The sequence below is a fragment of the Ovis canadensis genome, chromosome 15 (genome assembly GCF_042477335.2).
Source record: "Ovis canadensis isolate MfBH-ARS-UI-01 breed Bighorn chromosome 15, ARS-UI_OviCan_v2, whole genome shotgun sequence".
Classification (NCBI taxonomy): Eukaryota; Metazoa; Chordata; class Mammalia; order Artiodactyla; family Bovidae; genus Ovis; species Ovis canadensis.
The window spans coordinates 62,318,092-62,342,083 of NC_091259.1; the positions used below are offsets into that span (position 1 = coordinate 62,318,092).

At 38.2% G+C, this 23,992-nt stretch overlaps 1 protein-coding gene across 2 annotated transcripts in view; it reads left to right on the forward strand.

The window, feature by feature from the left end:
* Positions 1-23,992, forward strand: part of UVRAG (UV radiation resistance associated) — a 327,753-nt gene that overhangs the window by 64,083 nt on the left and 239,678 nt on the right. For both annotated transcript variants that reach the window (XM_069553156.1, XM_069553158.1), the window contains one exon: positions 20,854-20,939. In XM_069553156.1, the coding sequence (XP_069409257.1) occupies positions 20,854-20,939 (86 nt within the window). The remainder of the gene's footprint in view (positions 1-20,853; positions 20,940-23,992) is intronic.

The window sequence follows — 23,992 nt, forward strand, 5'->3', positions numbered from 1 at the left end:
GTAAAAGTACCAGGCACTGAGAGAGCTAAGGAACTGGAGGAAGACCAGCTTTGTTGGAGGCAAATCGTGAGTTGAGATTTGATCATATAGACTTTGAGAATACCTCAAGATAGCCCTGTGTAGGTTTTAAAGGAGACATTTGGATTATATGAATCTGGAGTTCAGAGGAGAGAAGCAAGATAGAGATATAAATAGTGAAGTATAACAATGGCAAATAGTTACTGAAATCATGAGTTCAGATAAGATAGACCAAGGACAAACAGTACTTAGTGAGAAAAAAGGGACTGAGTAATGGGCCTGAGGATATCCCACTTTTAAAGGCCAAATATGGGAGGAGATGTTGTAAAAAGTGGCAGAGAAGGAGTGGTGAGAGATGGATGAGGAAAAGGGAGGGAAATCTTTCATGGAATCTCAGGCTAAAGAAAGAGAGGTTTTTGTTTTGGTTTGATTTTGAACCAAACCAAAGACAGCAATTGATGAAATCAGAGAAGTTTAAAGAGACATTCTTTGCTAAAACAAACAAAAAGCAAGATAATAAACATCTCGGAAACAAATGGAATAGAAGCACAAAGAAGTGGGCAGAAGCATTTGATAAAACTGGCTGAAAGATGGGCTTCTCTGGGCAAAGTGACACTAAATGAGCATAAAAGCTGAGACGGGGCTCTCCCTATAACAAAAGGAGGCTGAAAAAAGATATCTTAGGGACACCAGTCATCTGTAAGGATAGTTTTAAAAGGGAAAATCTTAAAAGCTCATAGAGAGAAAGGAAATATTCCCTATAAATTAGACTGACAGCAGACTTCTCATCAGCAACAGTAGATTCAAGAAGAAATGTATCTTCAAAGTGCTGTTAACTGTTAACATACAATTCTGTTTCTGGTAAACATTCAGTAAAGAGTGAGGGTGAAAGAAAGACAATTTTAAGTACCTGAAGACTGAAGGTTTACTGCTTCTAACTATACTGAATGTGGTAGATAAAGAATTGATCCCAAAGGGAAGATGTGGGATATAGCAGCAAGTTATAGCAGAGTGTATGAAAGTGGTAAAACCTTAGTGAATTTGGCTCACTACTGACAAACCAAACAGCACACAAAAACTAATTTATACCATAAATGTAAAACAGATCACCACTGTTGTTCAAAGTGGCCCAGAGCTGGCTAGAACTGCCACCAGTCTGTGGTAAGCCAAGTATAAAAAAGTGAATGTTTTTAAACTTCTGTAGCCATTTGACATTATTGTGCCTTTTTATTGTATTTTATTAAAGTATCAGCTCACAGTGGATTGGAGGAAAAGCAGCCGACCCTTCTCCACAGACACTGTGAGGACTCTGTTTGCTCCAGACAACAGTGATAAGGGGAGGGAGGCTCTTGGAAGAGTAAGACTCATTGATTTGTTCGGGAGGAGGCTAGAGATAGTAAACAAGTTTAAAATTTCTTATAATAGCTTGTGGTTAAGTGTGCATGGTAAAAATGTCAAGATACCTACTAAATACTAGAAACAATGTAGATTTTTAATTGGCAGAGGGGAAAAAGGGAATATAAGGAGTAGCAAACTCTGTCAACTTGATAGGAGCCAGAAAAGGAAAACAAAAAAGAAAACAAATAGGAAACAGAAGCATGTGGTACAGTGACAGGAGTAAGTCCAAATACACTTATAATCACAGTCACTGAATATGGATAGAGTATCTGTGGCTGAAATATTTCATGAAGGATTAAAATATTCTAAGGCAGCAAGGCTTTAAGAATGTATGTTCTGTATGGAAGATAAAAGGTTACTTGTGAAGCTATCACAAGGAAGCATGTTTTAAAGCAAAAAAACAGTGACTAAAGTTTTTGTTGACCAGTTCTTCAGAATTCCTGTTTTTTTACGTTATCTGTAACCAGAAACATATCTGATGATTATGTTGCTGTTAATTCTTCCTCTGTCCATGTTAAAGTATCTTCAGCCACCATGGTCTAAAGTTCAGTTCAGTTCAGTTCATTTCAGTCGCTCAATCATGTATGACTGTTTGTGATCCCATGAACTATAGCACGCCAGGCCTCCCTGTCCATCACCAACTGCCGGAGTCCACCCAAACCCATGTCCGTTGTGTCGGTGATGCCATCCAAACATCTCATCCTCTGTCATCCCTTTCTCCTCCTGCCCTCAATCTTTCCCAGCATCAGGGTCTTTTCAAATGAGTCAGCTCTCCGCATCAGGTGGCCAAAGTATTGGAGTTTCAGCCTCAACATCAGTCCCTCCAATGAACATCCAGGACTGATCTCCTTTAGGATGGACTGGTTGGATCTCCTGGAAGTCCAAGGGACTCTCAAGAGTCTTCTCCAACACCACAGTTCAAAAGCATCAGTTCTTCTGCGCTCAGCTTTCTTTAGAGTCCAACTCTCACATCCATACATGACTACTGGAAAAACCATAGCCTTGACTAGACGGACCTTTGTTGGCAAAGTAATGTCTCTGCTTTTGAATATGCTGTCTAGGTTGGTCATAACTTTCCTTCCAAGGAGTAAGCGTCTTTTAGTTTCATGGCTGCAGTCACCATCTGCAGTGATTTTGGAGCCCAGAAAAATAAAGTCAGCCACTGTCTCCAATGTTTCCCCATCTATTTGCCATGAAGTGATGGGACCGGATGCCATGATCTTAGTTTTCTGAACGTTGAGCTTTACGCCAACTTTTTCACTCTCCTCTTTCACTTTCATCAAGAGGCTCTTTAGTTCTTCTTCACTTTCTGCCATAAGGGTGGTGTCCTCTGCATGTCTGAGGTTATTGATATTTCTCCCGGCAATCTTGATTCCAGCTTATGCTTCCTCCAGCCCAGCATTTCTCATGATGTATTCTGCATATAAGTTAGATAAGCAGGGTGACAATATACAGCCTTGATGCACTCCTTTTCCTATTTGAAACCAGTCTGTTGTTCCATGTCCAGTTCTAACTGTTGCTTCCTGACCTGCATATAGGTTTCTCAAGAGGCAGGTCAGGTGGTCTGGTATTCCCATCTCTTTCAGAATTTTCCACAGTTTATTGTGATCCACACAGTCAAAGGCTTTGGCATAGTCAATAAAGCAGAAATAGATGTTTTTCTGGAACTCTCTTGCTTTTTCGATAATCCAGCAGATGTTGGCAATTTGATCTCTGGTTCCTCTGCCTTTTCTAAAACCAGCTTGAACATCAGGAAGTTCATGGTTCACGGATTCCTGAAGCCTGGCTTAGAGGATTTTGAGCATTACTTTACTAGCGTGTGAGATGAGTGCAATTGTGCGGTAGTTTGAGCATTCTTTGGCATTGCCTTTCTTTGGGATTGGAATGAAACCTGACCTTTTTTAGTCCTGTGGCCACTGCTGAGTTTTCCAAATTTGCTGACATACTGAGTGCAGCACTTTCAAAGCATCATCTTTTAGAATTTGAAATAGCTCAACTGGAATTCCATAGTCTCCACTAGCTTTGTTCGTAGTGATGCCTCCTGACGTCCACCTGACTTCTCATTCCAGGATGTCCGGCTCTAGGTGAATCTGTGGTCTAAACTTTTCAACCATGGTCTAAAAGTTGAAGCTTGTTTGCTCAAAATTTTTGCCTTTGTTTATCTGCTTCTTAAAAAGGATTTACTCATTTCTGTTGAGTTGTTAGGAATCTAGTAAATGTCTCAGCTTTTTACTGTGTTGGATGAGTATTCATTCTCACTTCCAGGGATGTGTTTGGAAACTATTTAATATATTTGAAAATCTTTGACTAAAATATATACTGTGGGTCTGAATCCTTCATTCAGAAACTTCTGCTGGCATTATGAGGAAGTGACACCTTGTTAATTTTGTGTAGTAAAGTTCCATTTATTTGGCATACAAATTAAACTCTTACATATTGAACAGCAGTGCAGACAAAAAATAATTGAATAAATGATAATAAAAATCTGTTTTTAGTTGTAAACTTGATTCATTATTTTTTTCTGTCAGTACTTATCAAGTACCTACTATATGCCCATTGTTAAACTAAGTACTCTGGGATGCAGAAATGTTAGGTGTAGACTCACCAACATTTATTCTTTTACCTGAGATAAAGTAGCATTTTTTTCCAGAAGAGCTGCAATTTACAAATAGTTTTTTTTGGAAAATTATTTTTGATGTCAGTTGTTTGGATCTTAACACAGTGAGTTATAGCAGAACTGTAACTGATTCGAAGAGAACCTTAGGAAGGGGTTGGTGAATCAGGCTAGGTGACCGAGAGAGATGTTTCCCAGGTGGATTTTGCTACTAGGAGGGCAGTTGGAGGAGCATGGGGAATAGAGGCTCCTCCAATAGAGAGGCTGTTGGGCCAGCTCTTGACCCAGTAAGCTGGAGACTTTTCAGATCCCTGTGCAGGAGTTTTACCTTTAATACAGACATGTGAAGTTATCATTATCTGAATTTCTTTTTGGCAACAACTTTTCTTTTCGGAAGAATGCTGACAGCTGCTTGGGTGAATGGACACTCCTAGTGGTTAAGAATATGGGTGTCGGAGTCAGATTGATGTGAGTTGAATTCCAGGCACCACTTCTGCTTACCCATGAGAGAGATTTGGGGCAAACTGAGTCATCTCTGAGTTTGTTTTTTTTTGTCTGTAAGTGGAGATAACAGTTTCTTCCTCATCATAAATTATTTTGAATATTAAAGGTGATGATGCATATTATGAGCCTGGCACATGAGGAAAGTTCAGTATGGACACCACTACTCAGAGGTCTCTAAACCATATGAAAAGAGGGATCACTCTCTAATACTTACCACTCTGTCAGCAGTTGTGTCCCTTGAACAGAGCCTGGCATGTAGCAGGGGCTCACTTTGTTAACAAATGTAGGTGAATGCCTGCTATATTTAGAACTGTCATAGCAATAATTGAGATGAAAAATCTCAAAGGGATAGTATTTTTCTCTCTTACCCTACCTTATCCCTAGCCTCAACTTTTGGAGTTTTATTTTTATATAACTTATATTGTCATAATAACTGTTATGTTATTGATAAAGTATAAAAAGCTTTAAATTGTTAAGAATTCTTGTTCTCAGACAGAAAACTGTAGCAGCAATGTCTTCAGAGTCCAGTAGATGGCAATGCATTCTCATTTTAATGGAAAAAAAAAATTTGAAGCCGGAGTAGAATTGAGCAAACTCCAGGAGATAGTGAAGGACAGGGAAGCCTGGCGTGCTGCATTCCATGGGGTCATAAGGAGTCCGACATGACTGAGTGACTGAATAACAAGGATCCAAATAAAAAGGATCAAATCTTTTTGGAGTAAAATGCTCAGGAGATTGAAATAACAGTTTGGTGATTAATTTCACAAATGCAACCACTTGAGTTGATCATCTCAAGTACATAGTCCAACTGAGATTGAAGATTTAGGGACAACAGCAAGTTTCAGAGCCCTGTGCAAATGGGAATTCCTTATTTTATATTGGTCAAGGCATGATACTTTTGCTAAGTAGAAAACCTGATTTCTAATCCCAGTTTTGTTCTGCTACTGTGTATCCTGGAGCAGATCAGTTAACCTCTCTTAGTTTTAGGTTCCTCATTTCAAACTAAAAAAATTCTTGTCAGCTGATTAATGCTGGAGGGAATATTAGATTTATTTAACTCAGTGCTCTTTTCTCATAGACGAAGAAACTGAGGCTTAGAGAGCCCCTTGAACTTGACATGGAGAGTAGCTTCATGCTTTAGGTGGTAACTTAGACATAGCTATAATAATATCAAATGTAATATAAAAATCATCACACAGTTTCATAGCTCTGTAAATTATTTTGCTCTGTTCTGTAGGGAAGGCAGAGTGACTACTATTGGAAGTTTTAGTAGTAGTAGCAGCTGCAGGCATCTAGCAGCTAACAGTAACTATTTGGGGAATAAATGAATGATCAGGAAATCAGGATGAGTTAGTGGCAGGACCAGGATCAGAACATAGATCTGTGTCTTTCTAGATATGCTCTTCATTATACCATGTCACCTGTGTAAAAGTGATGAATAGATGATTTTCTTCTTTTAAGTGCATTTTGAGGTTTCTTCCATCCTTTCATTTGTGTGATTAAATGCTGTTAAAGATACTGTCTTTAACTTATAACAACTCAGGTGGGCAAAGTATTAGTATTTTTGTTTTCAAACTGAAGATGCTGAAACTTTGAAAAGAGATTTTTGTCTAGTTAACTTTATAGAACTGAGAAATTAAAAAGATGGCTGTTTCCTCTTGCGGGTCAAATTCATGGATGCTAACTTGTTTCCAAAGCACGTCCCACATGGTACTCAAGCGGAACATTCAGAAGTGGGGATTAAGTGTGTCAAGTACTGCCTGTATTTTAACAACAGAGAAAGGGATATGGTATAATTTCTACCCAGATCTCTCAGTACGTCATCAAGTGAAGGTTGGAGGATCACAAAAAATAGCTCATTCTTATACATATTTTATTCAGTTTTCCTTGAAGAGCTCTGTCCCCACCCTGCCCCCTCAAGCAGATTATGAAATATAAGAAACAGACCAGACAGATCTTAAGGGGCTGTTTCTAATTAATAACTGCTAGCTTTGTTAATAAAACCTCTAAGTATCTGAGCTCAGTTTAAGTCCAGGGTAAAATTTTGTTTCTGAATTATTTGAGCTGGTGTGGTATCCTAAAAACAGTATTACTCAGGTGAATATGAACTTTTGAAAATTATCATTGCTAGTTTTTGTTTACTGAGTACCTACTGTATGTCAGACACTATACTATCTACTTTTCATATTTTATTTAATCTGTATAACAGCTCCATGAGGTAGTTATCATCATTCTATAGATACAGTATCCTAGAAGGAAACGTTCAACTACTAATCCAGGATTACTTTAGTTCAGTTGCTCAGTTGTGTCCGACTCTTTGCAACCCCATGGACTGCAGCACGCCAGGCCTCTGTCCATCACCAACTCCTGGAGTTTACCCAAACTCATGTCCATTAAGTCGGTGATACCATCCAACCACCTCATCCTCTGTTGTCCCCTTCTCCTCCTGCCTTCAATCTTTCCCAGCATCAGGGTCTTTTCCAATGAGTCAGTTCTTTGCATCAGGTGGCCAAAGTATTGGAGTTTCAGCTTCAGCATCAGTCCTTCCAGTGAACACCCAGGACTGATCTCCTTTAGGATGGACTCGTTGGATCTCCTTGAAGTCCAAGGGAATCTCAAGAGTCTTCTCCAACACCACAGTTCAAAAGCATCAGTTCTTCTGCACTCAGCTTTCTTTATAGTCCAACTCTCACATCCTTACATGACTACTGGAAAAACCATAGCCTTGACTTAGTAAGTAGCAGAACAATGATTGAAACCAGGTCTGATTTATTCAAAAGCCTCTTGACAACTATGCTGTGTGGTATCTCTAGATTTCTTCCTACTTCACAGAGCATGTCAGAGTACCACGTCACTTTCTTTACATTTACCTAGAGATATCTGCTATGTGCATTGTTTGGATCAAATGAGGGTACATACATAAGTGCTCTGAATGGTATAAAGTATGTTATTGTACAGACTTCGGGTATGTATCATTGTAGAGTGGGCATGCAATGCCCAAGAGGCCATCAACCCACCAAAGTCCACAAAATTTCCACATGTTAGTCTGTTTGGCTTTCCTCTGAGTCTCTCTCCTTACCCCCACCCCCTCTTCTTTTGGATCAGATTAGCTTCTGACAGATGTTTGGAAAATCATCTCATCCTGTAATTCATATTTATAAATCCTGCTGCTGCAGTGTGGTCCCCATTCTCTCTCTTCATTGAAGCCAGAGAATAATCTGGGAAAATGCCACGTTTCCTGTTAGGAATTTGGAGGATCTTGTCTCCTTAGCACAATTTTTGAGCTTTTCAGAATTTTAATAGTGGAATATTCAAAGCCAAGCACGGCTCTCCATATAGATGTTTTAGTTTCTTAGAAAGTAAACAGAAACAGAGCTCCAGACTCATCCTCACTAGGGGGTTCAGAGAGTTGAAAACTTTGTTTAAATTTTGTAAACTCATCTTTATTATTCTTTCTTAGATTTGTAGTGAGGGCATTCTTGACTTTTTTTTTTTTTTTAACTTTTCCCTCTGGGAGTCAGTTTCCATTTAAATTGTTTCTCTAGAAAGCTGGGAATGCTTTCTTCGACTTTTTCGCCTAGTTAGCATGATATCACTGTTGCCTTCTCTTCCCTCTAACTTCTCTCTCCTCACAGTTATAGTAACTGTTTGTATGTCCTTCCTCCTCTTAGAGTGTAATCTTCCTTAGGGCTGAGGTTGTCTCTTACTCATTGTTTTAGTCCCAGGATTTAGTGTAGACTTGGCTTAGAAGATGTTTTTCTTGAGTGGATGAGGTCCACTAGGATCACATGGGTTCTGTCTGTCTTCTGTAGTACACTTTTCTCTTAAAGGATGGCTACTTCAGCAGGGTCGCTGTCAACCCTCTTTTTACGGAGTTGTATTGGTGACATTTAATCCATTTCGTATTTGGAGTGTGTGACTATGATTGTGATCATTTTTTGAGGGTAGTTTAAAACACTGAAGTGTGAACCTTCAGTTCACACTTGTGAAGAAGAACGTCTTCATCCCTATTGACTTGAATTAAGAAAAAGAAAGAATTTAGTTTCAGGATCTGTATACCTTTGCTTAATAGCATTATTCTTATTTTTATTGCTTCTGTTTTGAAGGAGAAGAAAACATATGCTGTCTCAAACCTCAGACCATATCTGGGGGAATCTGCATATTCAGCTGAGGTTCAGTGTCAGGAAACAGTCTCACTTTCCCTCCTTAGCAGCTCAGCATCTGGGCTTCGTCAGAGCTCAGTGGCAGTGAGTGTCTGAGGTTTGAAGGTGCTTGACAGAGATACATGCACATTTTTCTCAGTTTAAACCTTAGTGACACTTAAAAGTGTGTTAGTATCCAAACTGACATACACACATAGGAACACAGGCTTTCTTTTGATTCTTCAGGTAGCCATTTTAGGAGGAGTTGTACAAATTGTTGTTGTTCAGTCACTCAGCCGTGTCCAACTCTTTGCGACCCCATGGACTGCAGCACACCAGGCTTCCCTGTCCTTGTACAAATAAATACTAAATTTTGAAAAAGTATGCTCACTATCTATATCTGAAAATGTGCTCAAGTAGTAGAATGAGCCACAGGTTGTTTTCTTTTCTCCATTGTCCATTAGGATTCCTTATTCTCCATAAGTAAATAGAAGAGGGACTATTTGCAGAGCTCACTTAACAGTTTTAAGCATAATGTATATAGTCTGCTGGGGCTTCCCTGGTGGTGCAGTGGTAAAGAATCCGGCTGCCAACACAAAAGGCATGGCTTTGATCCCTGGGTCAGGAATCTCCCCTGGAGTGGGAAATGACAACCCACTCCAGTATTCTTGCGTGGAGAATCCCATGGACAGAGGAGCCTGGTGGGCTGCAGTCCATGGGGTCACAAAGAGTCGGACACAACTGAGTGACTGAACACACACACACACCCATACCCATATATAGTCTACTATCAGTCCCATGGGGCAGGATTTTGCTGGGGCCTTTAAGGTATTGTCCTCAGGCTTCCACTCAGACCTTTTGTCTTCTCATCAACACATTGTGTCTGGGTGATTCAGATCTCTCCCAAGTCTGCTTCTCCAGTCAGTGCTTCCATATATCTAGACTTGAGTCAGATTGCTTGAGTGTTTCAGAGACTCATTGTTGTTCAATCGCTAAGTCACGTGTGACTCTTTGTGAGCCCATGGACTGTAGCATGCCAGGCTGCCAGGCTTCCCTGTCCTTCAGTGTCTCCCGGAGTTTGCTCAGACTCAGGTCTGTTGAGTCGGTGATGCCGCCCAGCCATCTGAGAGACACTTCCTCCCTACAGCTGCTACACTGAGCTCAGTCTCCCCTCCCTCATTGTATTCCCTGGTTCAGCGCGTGGTACTGTTGTCCGTGCATTTTCTCAAGTCAGAGCAGGGAGTCATCCTAAACGCTCCCTTCTTTTTCTGAGTTACTTTTTTGAATCACTACTTGAGATACCTGCTAAACATCTGTTTCTTTCCTGGTTCTTGACATTGGAGCCAGATTTATCTTTCTAAAATGTTCATCATGTCTCTCTTATTCAGGTCATTTCAGAGTAATTAATGGACTTGTAAGGTCTTACAGTGATCTAATTCTTGATTTTGAAGCACCTCACCCATAACAGTTTCTTAAAAAGCTAAAATTTATCCATTTCAGGTTTAGAGCTTAGACCTCATTTCCATAGAATGGTTTCTGTGACATAGCCCTAAGTTTAGTTTGGACACCCCTCTATGTACTCTCATAGAACCTTGCTTTTCATTTTTCTTGTCGTGGTCCTTAACTAGTTATATTCTGATTACCCATTTGCTCAACTCTCTTTCATACTAGACTGTGCACTGTGTAGGAGCAGGGACAGTGTCTATAAAAGAATTATCCCTAGTGCTTAGCACGGTGCTGGGCATGTAGTAATAATTCAGTAAACATTTGTTGAATGAGTGAATGAATGTTGTAGCAGCAGATCATTTAAAACTCTGCTGGGATATACTGCTTCATTGTCATCAGTTGCATAGCATGTTGTTCAAAATTCTCGTTCATCTGTGTTTAAATAGTTTCTGACCACTTCTTCATAGACATCTTCTGTTTGCAAATTATTATATTTCAATGGATCTCTTTCATTTTCTCTCCAGGTTTGCTCTTCCTTCCAGTTTTTTTTTTTTTTTTGCATTTTTATTAACTATTTTTTTCCATTTATCGAGGTCTCAAATTTTGCAGTTAGCCTTGATTGATTTCTTTTATCCATTCAGTTCATTCAGCTCCTGGACTCTTTTGAGTCCTTCTTTGAAATCACTCATTTTTGGCTGCTTTTCCCTATCCATTGCCATGATCCAAGCTCAGCTTGGCACCTTCATAAGGCAGGATTACTGCAGTAGTTTCCTGGCTAGCCTGTGGCTCTGGTCTCTTTGTATCCACTTTGTCTGATTCACCACTGCCTGATTAATCTTATTCCTAAAGCATACTTTCATTTTTTTTTTTTATAAATTCCTTTGCTTTAAAGGTTGTATGGAGTTACTTCTGGTCTGCTAGATGTGGCCAAATCTCTGACCTAATTTCCTTTTCTCCATCAGCCTACATTCAGTCAATGGTATAGTACTTTTGGGTATATCTCTGCTTTTATCTTTACTTCTTTTCTCTGTCTGTCTCCTTTATTCTTCAGAATTTGAGTTCTCGTTCCCTCTAGTTCATGTGGATTTCTAAAGTAGCCTCCTAACGGGTGTTTGGGCTTTCTGCTTCCTCTAGTTTGTTGTGTGTGTCATTACCAAAGTAACCTTCCTTAAATGCAGCTTTGATCATTGTCCTACACTGTCGGAAACTTTTCATGAGTTCTTTATGAAGGTTGTCTCACTTTTTAGTATGACATTCAAGGCTTTCTGTGTCCAGGCCTCTCAACCTTGTCACACAGCTGTATCTCCCACTATTTTCCCCTCTGGTGTTCCAAGTAATTTTGACATCATTGGAGCTGAACAAATTGGACCACTGTTTAATTTTCTCTGAATACAGCTTATGTTTTCCCACTGCCATGCTTCAGCTAAAGGTGTTCAGTCTGTGTGGGACTTTCCTTCACTGCCATTCAGCTTTCTGTACTTGTTAATCTATCCCAAGTATTGCTACCCCTGCAGCCTTTGATGTTTCTGCTTCTACTAGGTGGAATCTTTACCATATTGGAACTCCTATAGCTTTTCTTTTTTAACCTTTCTTACAAGCAGTTTTACTTCACTTGGAACCTTAAGCTGGGTTATATACTTTATGAGGTTGTATACTTTTATAAGGATGGTAGAAATTGCCTGGCATCTTGTATGTATTAGATATTCAGTAAACACTGAAATGAATATGTATATGTGTATATTGTTGTTTGCTTCTTCATAAACAGTCATCCTGTCCACAGGATTATTTTAGAAGAACTTTTATAGTTTTAATAAAGGATTGTCTTTGATTGTTTTAGTAACTGACAACTCTCAAAATGTACAGTAACACATTTTAAAAGTCGACTTATTCAGTGACCTAGTACATGGATAAGCAAATTACAGTCCCCACATGTTTTTATGTGGCCTGCGAGCCAAGAATGGGGTTTGCATTTGTAAAGAATTTGAAGGCAAAAACAAAGGAAAGTATGCAATGGAGATGGTGTGGTTTGCAAAGCCTTAAATATTTACAATCTGGCCGCCGACTGAGAAAGTTTGTAGATCGCTGATCTAGAAACACACCTGATCATCTGCCTGGAATTACTTTTGGACTTTGGGTATGTGAAATTATCTATTTCCTTGAGCAGTTTAATAGGCACTCACCCAGACTGGTGCCTATTCTGTTTGTTTCTTTGAAAAAGAATTGTTAGGCCTGGCTTCAGGAGAATTTTGAGTGACATGTAAATCTCCTTGGGGCTCTTTGGCACTTGGCATTATCTCACACAGATAACCAGATACAAATGAGCCGTTTCTTTCCATTATGATCCTTCATCAGAGGTCTGTCAGGATTGCACATCTGGTGACGTTAGATGTCATTCAGAGCAAGGCTCTTAGCATATTTCAAGAATGTTAATTGCTGAGTTGTGGCTGAAGCAGAAGGGTTTAATAATGTCCTTGAGTTGCCTTAAATATACATGGACCCAGAATTTGAGAACTGGAAAAGGTCTTAGAGATCAAGTAGAGCATGGTCATTAAGAACACAAGCTGTGGAGCCAGACTGTATGGCTCTTCCACTTAATCCTCCCTGTGTCTCAGTTTCCTTACCTTTAAAGTGGGGATAAGAATAGTACCTGTTTCACAGCGTCTCTTGAGTATTATGTATGTTTACCTTTAATGTTAATATCAAAACATTCATTTAACATGAAAAACAACACTGCCTGGAATACTGTGAATGCTCACACATGCTACTTTTGTGTTTGGCTATTATTGTTCATTGTTTATATTAGTAGTAGTCTCATCTCATTTTATTGTTAGAGAAACTAAGACCTAGAGGATTTAAATGGTTTTCTTCACTTCCATGACAGGCAGAGTGGATTAAGACCTAGAGTTCTTGCCATAATGTGTTGCTTTTAGTTGTATGTGAGTGTGGATAAGTTTTTAGCAGAAAAGATGTTTGGCAGCTTTTTGCATAAAATAAAAACAGCTAAGTGGAGTGTCACCAATTATTTCTCCTGAGAATCTTAAGTTTATTTCTGGTGTCTTTTTGTAGCTCATTTATAGGATTATCTCCTGTCTCTGTCTTTCCTCTTCAGCTGCCCTCATGATATGTAGATTATTTCACAGCCAACTCCCTCTCCTTTTAGTTGGGTTGAAATTTATATAACATGAATTTATGCTTTTTTTGTTGTTGTTTTTTGGCCTCATTGCACAGCTTGTGGAATCTTAGTTTCCCCACCAGGGATCAAACCCAGGCCCCAGCAGTGAAAGTGCTGAGTCATAACCACTGGACCACCAGCGAATTCCCTAAGCATTTTGAAGTGTGTGATTCAGTGACATTGGGAGTGTTCACAATGTTGTGCAAACACTATCTCCATCAAGTTGCATAACATTTTTATCACAGCAAAAGAAAATGCCATTAAGCGTTCACTCTCCATTTGGTGTTCCCCAGCCGCCAGCAACTACCAGCCTGCTTTTCTCTCTGCTGCTGCTAAGTCACTTCAGTCATGTCCAACTCTGTGCGACCCCATAGATGGCAGCCCACCAGGCTCCACCGTCCCTGGGATTCTCCAGGCAAGAACACTGGAGTGGGTTGCCATTTCCTTCTCTAATGCATGAAAGTGAAAAGTGAAAGTGAAGTTGCTCAGTCGTGTCCGACTCTTAGCGACCCCATGGACTGCAGCCTACCAGGCTCCTCTGTCCATGGGATTTTCCAGGCAAGAGTGCTATAGTGGGGTGCCATTGCTTTCTCTCTATGGTTTCACTTATTCTGAGTATTGAATATAAATGGAATCATGCAATACATAACCTTTTATGTCTGGCTGCTTAGTGGTTTTGAGGTGCAGCCAAATGTAGCATGTGTCAGTGCTTCTCTTTTTGGCTGAGTGATGTCCCATTGTATGAATCTACCATATTTAGTTTATCTGTTCATCCACTGATGGATGTTTGAATTGTTTCTACCTTTTGGTTGTTGTGAATAGTGCTGGTGTGTACAAGAATTTGTTTTCAGTTCTTTTGGTTTTATACCTTGGAGTGGAATTGTTAGATGATACAGTAATTCTGTGCTTCACTTTTTGAGGAATTGCCAAAATTTTTCCATAGCTGCTGACCACTTTATGTTCCCAACAGCAGTATACTAGGGTTGCCAGTTTCTCCATATCTTTACCAACATTATTTTTTGTTTTTTTCCAAATTTTAAATTTTATTTATTTATTTATTTATTTATTTATTTTTACAAAATATTAAGTGGAATCTCATTGTGATTTTGGATTACATTTGCCTAATGACTAGTGATACTGGGCTTCTTTTCATGTGCTTGTTGGCTGTTTGTATATCTTTTCTGGAAAAGTGTCTCTTTGAGTCCTTTGCCCAGTTTATAATTGGGTTGTCTTTTTGTTGTTGGGTTGTCAAACTTCTTTATGTATTCTGGATATTAGCCCTTTATCAGATACATGATTTGAAAATATTTTCTCCCTTTTTTTTTTGGATTTTTTTTTTTTTACTTTCTTTATAGTGTTCTTCGTTGCACAGTTTAATTTTGATGAAGTCCAATTTATCTATTATTTCTTTTGCTGCTTATGCTTTTGGCGTCATATCTAAGAATCCATTGGCAAATCGAGGTTTTGCAGATAACCTCTGAAGTTATATAGTGTTCATCCACTGATTGGTGTTTGAATTGTTTCTACCGTTTAGCTGTTGTGAATAGTGCTGCTGTGACCATTTATGTACAAGAATTTGTTTTCAGTTCTTTTGGTTTTATATCTTGGAGTGGAATTGCTAGATGATATAGTAATTCTATGCTTCACTTTTTGAGGAATTGCCAAACTGTTTTCCATAGCTGCTGACCACTTTGTGTTCCCAACAGCAGTATACTAGGGTTGGCAACCATTAGGTGCCCTAATGGTTTTATTGTCTTATGTCTTTGATACTAGTTGCAATTTTTGTATAAGGTGTTAGGAATGGGTCCAACTTTATTCTTCTGCATGTGGCCATTTAGTTGTTTCAGCATCATTGTTGAAATGACTGTTCTTTCTCAGTCGTGACACCTTTGTTTAAAATCAGTTGACTATAGATAGGTGAATTTATTTCTGTATTCTTGGTTCTATTTCATTGATGTATATGTCTGTCATTATGCCAGTACAACGCTGTTTTGATTAGTATTGCTTTGTAGCAAATATTGAATTGGGAAATATGAATCCGTCAACTTGATATGTTGTGTTGACTTGATTTTCATTTATCAAACCACCTTTACATACCTTGGGTAAATACCACTTGCCCCTGGTGTATAAATCTTTTTCTAAAAAGTTATTTTAATTGTGAAGTATAAATAATATAAAATTCACTCTCTTAACCATTTTATGGACGTTCACCTTGTTTTAGAGCTGTCACTACTGTCCCTCTCCAGAACTCCTTCTGTCTCGTGAAGATGAAGCTCTGTCTACCCTTTAAGTGGTAACTCCCCGTCTCCCTCCTCCTCGACCCTGTTTCTGTGAATCGGACTGCTCTTGGTACCGTATATAAGTGGAGCCACACAATATTTGTCCTTTGGTCACTAGCTTGTTTTACTTAACGTAATGTCTTTAAGGGTCATGCGTGTTACAGCATGTGTCAGAATTTCTTTCCTTTTTAAGGATAACTAGTATTCTGTTATATGAATATACCACATTTTATCTGTTAATCTGTTGATGAACACTTGGGTTACTTCCACCCTTCGACTACTGTGAATAATGCTCCTATGAACATGGGTGTACAAATTTCTCTCTCTTTAGGTTTTTGCTTTCAGTTCTTTTGGGTATATTCCCAGAAGTAGAATTGCTAGACCAGATTAGCTTTGCTAATACATTTGACTCTTGAATAATTATGTGTTTGAACTGGACAGGGCTACTTATATGTGGGGTTTTTTTTTTTTTTCCCAATAAGTCTGAACCACAGTGCTACATAATGTACAGCTGGTCAAATCCATGGACACAGAACAATGCGTATGGAACTGTGGATACAGAGAACTGACTGTAAAGTTATGTGTGGATTTTTAACCATGTAGGGGTCATTGCCCCCACCCCCTCTTTGTTCAAGGGCATTTTGTTAAGGATTCTTTTTTCTATAATGTGTATATATATGTTATATATTATATATATAAGGGATATTGGTCTATAATTTTCTTGTGATGTTATTATCTGGCTTGGGATCAGGGTAATACCGGTCTCATGGAGTGAGTTAAGAAGTATTTCCTCCTCTTTCATTTTTTGGAAGACTTTGAGAAGGATTGGTGTTATTTTTTCTTTAAATGATTGGTAGATTTTGCCAAATTATGCAGTTCTGGGCTTTTCTTTGCTGGGAGTTTTATGGTTACTGATTTAACTTCTTTAGTTTTGTTGTAACTTTGTTAAATTAACATTTGTTGAGTGGAGCACAGAAAACCACAAGAGAAATTGAAATAAAGATGTTTGTTACTCATAGATTCTGGAGGAATTATAGAGAAGGCTTTGAAGTGGCCACATGGGGAGGTCAAGGCAGAGTGCAGGCAGAGAAATGGAGGATCTGGGACACATGTCTTTATTAGAGTCTGTGTGTAGAGTGCTTTGGGGTTCCTGAGCTTGGGCTGGGTTGTTCAGTTCAAACCAAAAGAGCAGGGTTTTGGTAAGCTCCATGGGGATTTTTATCTAAGGGGCATGTAGAGCATACAGGTCCTGGGAAGCAGGGGAGACTGTTGATCACAAGTATTAACAGAATCTACGTTTGCTTGTAACTCTGCAGCCTGCAATCTAGGGCATGCGCTTCCCTGAAGAGGGGTCTAGTGTTGGTGTAAGGGCCCTAAAGGCTGCTTGGCCAAACAGAATGGCTGCCAAGGTGGTGGTATCATGGAGTAGTCTAGCTAAACTCTTTGACATCTTGTAGATCTGTCCAGATTTTCTGTTTTTTCCTGAATTGCTTTTGGGAGTTTCTGTTTTTCTAGGAATTTGCATTTTATCTAGGTTCCCTGATTTGTTGGCATACAGTTGTTCATCAGTTCAGTAGCTCAGTCATGTCCGACTCTTTGCAACCCCCTGGACTGCAGCACACCAGGCTTCCCAACTGCAACTCCAGGGGCTTGCTCAAACTCATGTCCATCGAGTCGGTGATGCGTTGGTGATGCCATCCAACCATCTCATCCTCTATTGTCCCCTTCTTGACCTGTCTTCAATCTTTCCCAGCATCAGGGTCTTTTCCAATGAGTCAGTTCTTCACATCAGGTGGCCAAAGTATTGGAGTTTCAGCTTCAGCATCAGTCCTTCCAGTGAATATTCAGGACTGATTTCCTTTAGGATGGACTGGTTGGATCTCCTTGCAGTCCAAGGGACTCTCAAGAGTCTTCACCAACACCACAGTTCAAAAGCATCGATTGTTTAGTGCTCAGCTTTCTTTACAGTCCAACACTCACATCCATACGTGACTACTGGAAAAACCATAGCTTTGACTAGACGGACCATTGTTGGCAAAGTAATGTTTGTCTACATTGATCATAGCTTTTCTTCGAAGGAGCAAGTGCCTTTTCATGGCTGCAGTCACCATCTGCAGTGATTTTGGAGCCCAAGAAAATAATTTCTCACTGTTTCTATTGTTTCTCCATCTATTTGCCATGAAGTGATGGGACCAGATGCCATGAACTTAGTTTTCTGAATGTTGAGTTTTAAGCCAACCTTTTCACTCTCCTCTTTCACTTTCATCAAGAGGCTCTTATAGTATTTTTCTATAATTAATATTTCCTGTCTTTATAAGATTAATGGTAATGTTCTCACTTTCATTACTGATTTTAGTGATTGGGGTGTTCTCTCCTCTTTTCTTGATTGGGCTGGCTTAATGTTTGTTAGTTTTATTGGCCCTTTTCAGAGAACTAAGTTAGTTTTATTGGTTTTTCTCTATTGTTTTTTATTCTATATTTCATGGAAAGGGTTAGTTACTCAGTCGTGTCCAACTCTGTGACCCCATGGACTGTAGCCCTCCAAGCTCCTCTGTCCGAGGAATTATCCAGGCAAGAATACTGGAGTGGGCTGCCATTCTCTTCTCCAGGGGATCTTCCCAACCCAGGGATTGAATCTGGATCTTCGTGTTGCAGACAGGTTCTTTACCATCTGAGCCACCAGGATCTCTGCCCTAATCTTCATTATTTGCATCCTTCTTACTTTGGGTTTAGATTTTCTTTTTATTGTTCCTTAAGGTGGAAGATTACATTACTGATTTGAACTCTCTCTCCTTTTTCTTCTTTTTAATGTAAATATTTACAGCTGCACTTTTCACTCTGAGTACTTTTTCACTGTATCCTATGTTTTGATATGTTGTATTTTTATACAATGTAGTATTTAATAATTTACCTTATGATTTGTTCTTTGACCCACTGGCCATTTAAGAGTATGATGTTTACTTTGTAGTTTGTGAATTTTCCAGATTTCCTTTTGTTACTGATTTTTACTTTTATTCCATTGTGATCAGAAGAGATATTTTGTGTGATTCCAGTGTTTAGAAATCTATTGAGATTTTTTTGGTGACAACATATGGTCTATCGTAGAGAATATTCTTTGTGCATTTGAAGATACTTGTATGGTTGTTGTTGAGTGGAGCATGCTATATTACATCGGTTAGGTCTAGTTGATTTGTAGTATTGTTGATGTTTTTTGTTTCCTTCTTTTCTCTTTTTTATGGTTGTGCTATCCATTGTTAAAAGTGGGATGTTGACTTCTGCTATTTCTCATTTTAGTTTTTGTAGTTTTGACTTCATATGTTTTGTTATATGTTAAGTCTATATATGTTTATAATCATTTATGTTTTCTTAATCCTTTTAAAACTGCATAATGTCTGTTTTGGTCACTTGTTATGTTTTAATGTCTGTTTGTCTGATATTAGTTTACACATGCCAGCTCTCTTATGGTTACTACTTACATAGACTATCTTTCCATCCTTCCATTTTCAACCTATTTGTGTTTTTGATTCTAAAGTGCATCTCTTGTAGATAGCATATTGTGGATCATTAAAAAGAAAATCCATTTTGCCAATCTCTGCCTTTTGATTGTAGTGCTGTTTATTAACACTGTAATTACAGGTGGAAGGACTTCTGCCATTCTTTGATTTGTTTTATTTCTTTTTGTTTCTCATTTCTTCCATTACTACCTTCTTTTGTATTAGTTATTTTCTCATGTAACATTTGAGTCCTTTCTCATTTCTTTCACTATGCATCTTTTAGTTATTTTCTCAGTGGCTGCCCCAAGGATTATTGTTAACATCTTAATTTGTAAGTTTAGCTAAAGTTAATATTAGTTTTAGTATTATATAAAACTTTTCTTCTCTATGGGCTCTGTTCCCCCATTTTTATCATCACATTACATCTTTATTATTGTGTCCCCATAAAGGTAGATTTATAATGATTGCTTCATTTATTTGCTAATTGATTGATATTAAATACTAAACCACTCTTGCATTCTTTAAATAAATTCAGTCAACATGAAGTTTTGTTGTTTTATCCTTATAATGTATTTCTGGTTCAACTTTCTAATGTTTTGCTAAGGATTTTTGTGTCTGTAATCATGAGGATATTGACTTATAATTGTGTGTGTGTGTATATGTGAGAGAGAGAGAGAGAGAGATAAGGTTTAGTGTCAGTAATGTGGTTGGAAATTGTCCCTTTTTACTCTGTTTCAGGAGTTTGTACTAAATTGATGATATTTCTTAAACATTTGATATAATTCAGTGAAGCAACCTGGACCAAGACTATTTTTGTGGAAAGATTTTTCAATTACTTATTCACTTAAAAATGGTTATAGAGTTATTACTCAGCTATTATTCATCAATTTTGGCATGTTGTAGTTTTTCAAGGAATTTGTCTAATTAATCTAAGTTCTCAAATTTGTTAGCATGAAGTTCTTCATAATATTCTCCTAATAAACTTTGAATATCTGCAGCAATGTAATTTTTATAAAATACTTATATTAACATTATAACGAGCATTTATACAGTGTTTATACATACCTTTGATTTTACAAATATTAGTTCTTTTAATTCCCATGACAATTTGTGAGGTAGATAGTATTATCATCTCCGTGTTATAGATGAGAAACCAAAGTTAAACTGAAAGAAGTTAGGTGCCTTACTCAAGGTTACAGAACTGGTGTGTTAAGGGTTTAAATTGTAATCCAGGTGGTCTGGGTCCAGAGTCCTTTTTTCTTAACTACTATTTACTTTGCTTTTCTGAAATGCCAGATAGCTGTTCTGTTCTTCTTAAGGAATTGTGCTGTGTTAGCTGTAGAAACCATCCTTGCTCCCAACACCTTAACACTACTGAGTGGAAATATTTGTTTCAGGTATTCCTAATTAAAAGTTGGAATGCCTTTTCTCCCATAAATACATTACATATGTTGGCTAGGCATACTTGAAATATTATTGTTAATACTCTTCTTCAGCCACATAATACGTTAAAAAGACTTCTGGGGTTTCGCTGGGAAGTTCACCAAAATTTATAATGTGAAACATTGTTTCTGTGGGAAAATATTAGAAGAAATTTATTTTAAATTCACTTGCCTAAAATGTTAAACTTCAATTATGTAAAGTGTTTCTTGATTTTTTTCTAATTTCTTAATGATTTGAACCTACTGAGTACTATTAAATCATAATTAAAAAAAGATAAACATCATGTTAATTTGGACACGTATTTTGTTTTACTTTGATTAATTTGTTGATCAATATCTTTTAGGGTTATTCAAATGCCCAGAAGAATATTCTTCTTCAGGTGGATCAGAACTGTGTTCGCAATTCTTATGATGTCTTCTCTTTGCTGCGGTAAGAAATGTCTTAGAGTCTTCTTGCATTTTCTAAAGAATCTTCCTCATTCTGAGTTTGTGACATTTCAGTGTGAGGAAACGTATGGGAGCTTTAGAAGCTGTTACTGAGACTTAGCATTTTTTAGTGAGAGGTTCATAAATTTCGTAGCTACAGTTATTTAAGTTTATCTCTTTTACAAAGCCTTTCAAATGCCATTTTTTTTCTTGTGGACAGTGGGAGAGAATGATTGGAAGCTAGTGATCTTAAAGTAGGGACATAAGCTGTTTCCAGTCTTCTGCACTATAAAGAGCAGAAACCAGAGGTATAAAATTTAGACTTATCAAAATTTTAACAATGATGCCATTACCTAGAAAAGCTGTCCAATAGTCCTAGACATAGCTTAGAGTTTTGACCTGCTGTAAAAGAATCATGTTTGGCAAGTCAAAGAGCTTTGCATGAAGCTCATGTGCTCAGAGGCTTAACTGCCTCAGCTCTGTATTTTCCTAATGTCTGGGCTTAATTTTGTAAGATTTTTAAATTTGGTTTTAATTTTCAGTGTGGTAGATCATCAAGGACATTTTCCCAGGAGGCAGGCTACCAAAATAAATGCAGTTTAAAATAAAGTTAACAGTGACGCTCAACCTATGTTCACCCTACTCAGACAGATGGTTCATTGAAACTCGATTTTGGCAGTCTTTTCCTAATGTTTATATAACACATCATAAATTTCAGACCATTAGACATCCTTTATATATCTGCTGGAGGAAGAGTCCAGAAAGATGATTGGACCCTTGTCCAATTGGATGGTTGTTTATTTTGTAAACGTTATTAAATGAGCCTTTCCTTTGCAAATCTTGAATCTTGTTATACAGAATGATAGAGAGTTTGGTCACATGGACTATATATATTGCTCTTAGGAGACAATGATTTCAACTGAAGTAACCACACACGTTTGATGTCTTTTCATTGTTACCTGAGAGATACTTTGACTTCTTAGGATATGTACCAGAATGGACAGAATTTAGTAATTGAACGGTAGAGGTAGAAAACAAGCTGTGTCAAAATATATAACTCTTATTTGTGAGCCTATTCAGTTTGGATTACATTGAATTTTAAGTATTGAAAAGAGGGAGGCACAGAAATAGTTTGAATTGTGAGTAAGCCACTAATATTTCTTGGCCTATTTTTTTCCTCAGTAGAATGAGAGTTATAGATACTATTATGTTTAAAGATATTTTTGAAGTGTGAGATTTTATTATGTTATTAGAGAAATCAGTAAAGTTAAAAGCAAAAGGAATACAGAGTCAGTGAGAAGAAGAGAATTTGGGAAAGGTAGTATCATATAATCTAAGAAAATAGAGATTTAAGGGGTATTGAAGGCCCTGGTGGCTTTAGAGGGTAGAGCATCTGCCTGCAGTGTGGGAGACCAGGGTTCGATCCCTGGGTTGGGAAGATCCCCTGGAAAAGGAAATGACAACCCAGTGCGGTACTCTAGCCTGGAAAATCCCATGGACAGAGGAGCCTGGTAGGCTACAGTCCATGGGGTCGCAAAGAGTCAGACACGACTGAGCAACTTCACTTTCCTTTCGTGAAGGCTCTGTACAGTAATGACTCAGGAGAATAAGAGCTGAAGAAAGACTGTAGAATCTTGGGAATCAACTTGGTATAGTGGAGAATGTGTTGACTGACTTGCCTGTGACTTTAATTATCCTTGATTTATCCTAATTCATTTAACCTCTTTGATGTTCTAAAACATAGAAGCAGTGGTACCACAATTTGTTTAATTTAGAAGTGTTTTCACATCTATTACCTTTTTCTCCTAGAAGTTTTCTGTGTTCCCACATCAGGGATCAGCTTTTGTCTTCCATGTAGAAGCTGAGGCCAAGGGGCAGTCAGTTACTTATCAGTACTTAGCTGAGGGGACACACCCAAGTAAGAGCCAGACTGGAGATTGGTATGAAGGTTTTCCGGCAAACAAAACTTGCAAACCCTTTTCACGCTCTGACTTATTCTAGACTGGTGGTTATTGGGTGCATGTAGTATAATGATCGGAGAAGGCAATGGCACCCCACTCCAGTACTCTTGCCTGGAAAATCCCATGGATGGAGGAGCCTGGTAGGCTGCAGTCCATGGGGTCAGTGGGAGTCGGACACAACTGATCGACTTCACTTTCACTTTTCACTTTCATGCGTTGGAGAAGGAAATGGCAACCCACTCCAGTGTTCTTGCCTGGAGAATCCCAGGGACTGGGGAGCCTGGTGGGCTGCCGTCTCTGGGGTCGCACAGAGTTGGGCACGACTGAAGCGACTTAGCAGCAGCAGCATAATGATGGAGAAGATTTCTGAATGTCACAGAGCCATCCATAAATGCAAAATCATAAAATTAGTTGGTAGTTGCTCAGTTAATTAACACTGATCTTGCAATGAAATGTCTCTGGGGAGTTTCACTTCTGGAGTGCCTTCTAAATTCCTTAGGTGTGTCAGCAGTTTGAATAACCTTGTTAATAATTGCCTGCTCAACACCTTTATGTAAATCATTTGTAGCTGGGAACACAGATATACTTTTTTCTGAACCAAATCTATTGTCTGTTTATTAAGTAAATTGGCTGAACCCGGAAAGTTACTCTGGAGCTAGAAACTTTAAATTGTACTCATCAATGTTAATGAGTAAGATGGAACTTTCTTTGCTAATTCACACAGTTCAGAGTAATTGTCATGTATCTGCTCGATTAAAAGTTCTTTTCCCACTGTTCTTAACCATGAGATATATATAAAGTGATTGCAGAGAAAGTCAATGTGGTGCTAATCAATTTTGTTCATTGTTTCCCCTCCTTTACTCAGGCAACATTGTTCCTGGATGGAGTAATTGTAAAAAATATACCTTTTCCTTTCCTGATGATTTCTTTTTTTTTTTTTTTAAATTATTACTTCTTGATCTGTGATTTTATGTGAAAATATATAGAGTCTGGATTTTTAAATATGACTTACTCCACAAAATTCTCAGTACTGTTTGGAGTCAGGGTTAGAACCCATGTCTCCTGTTAGTAATGCTCACTGTATTTTTGTGTTGGC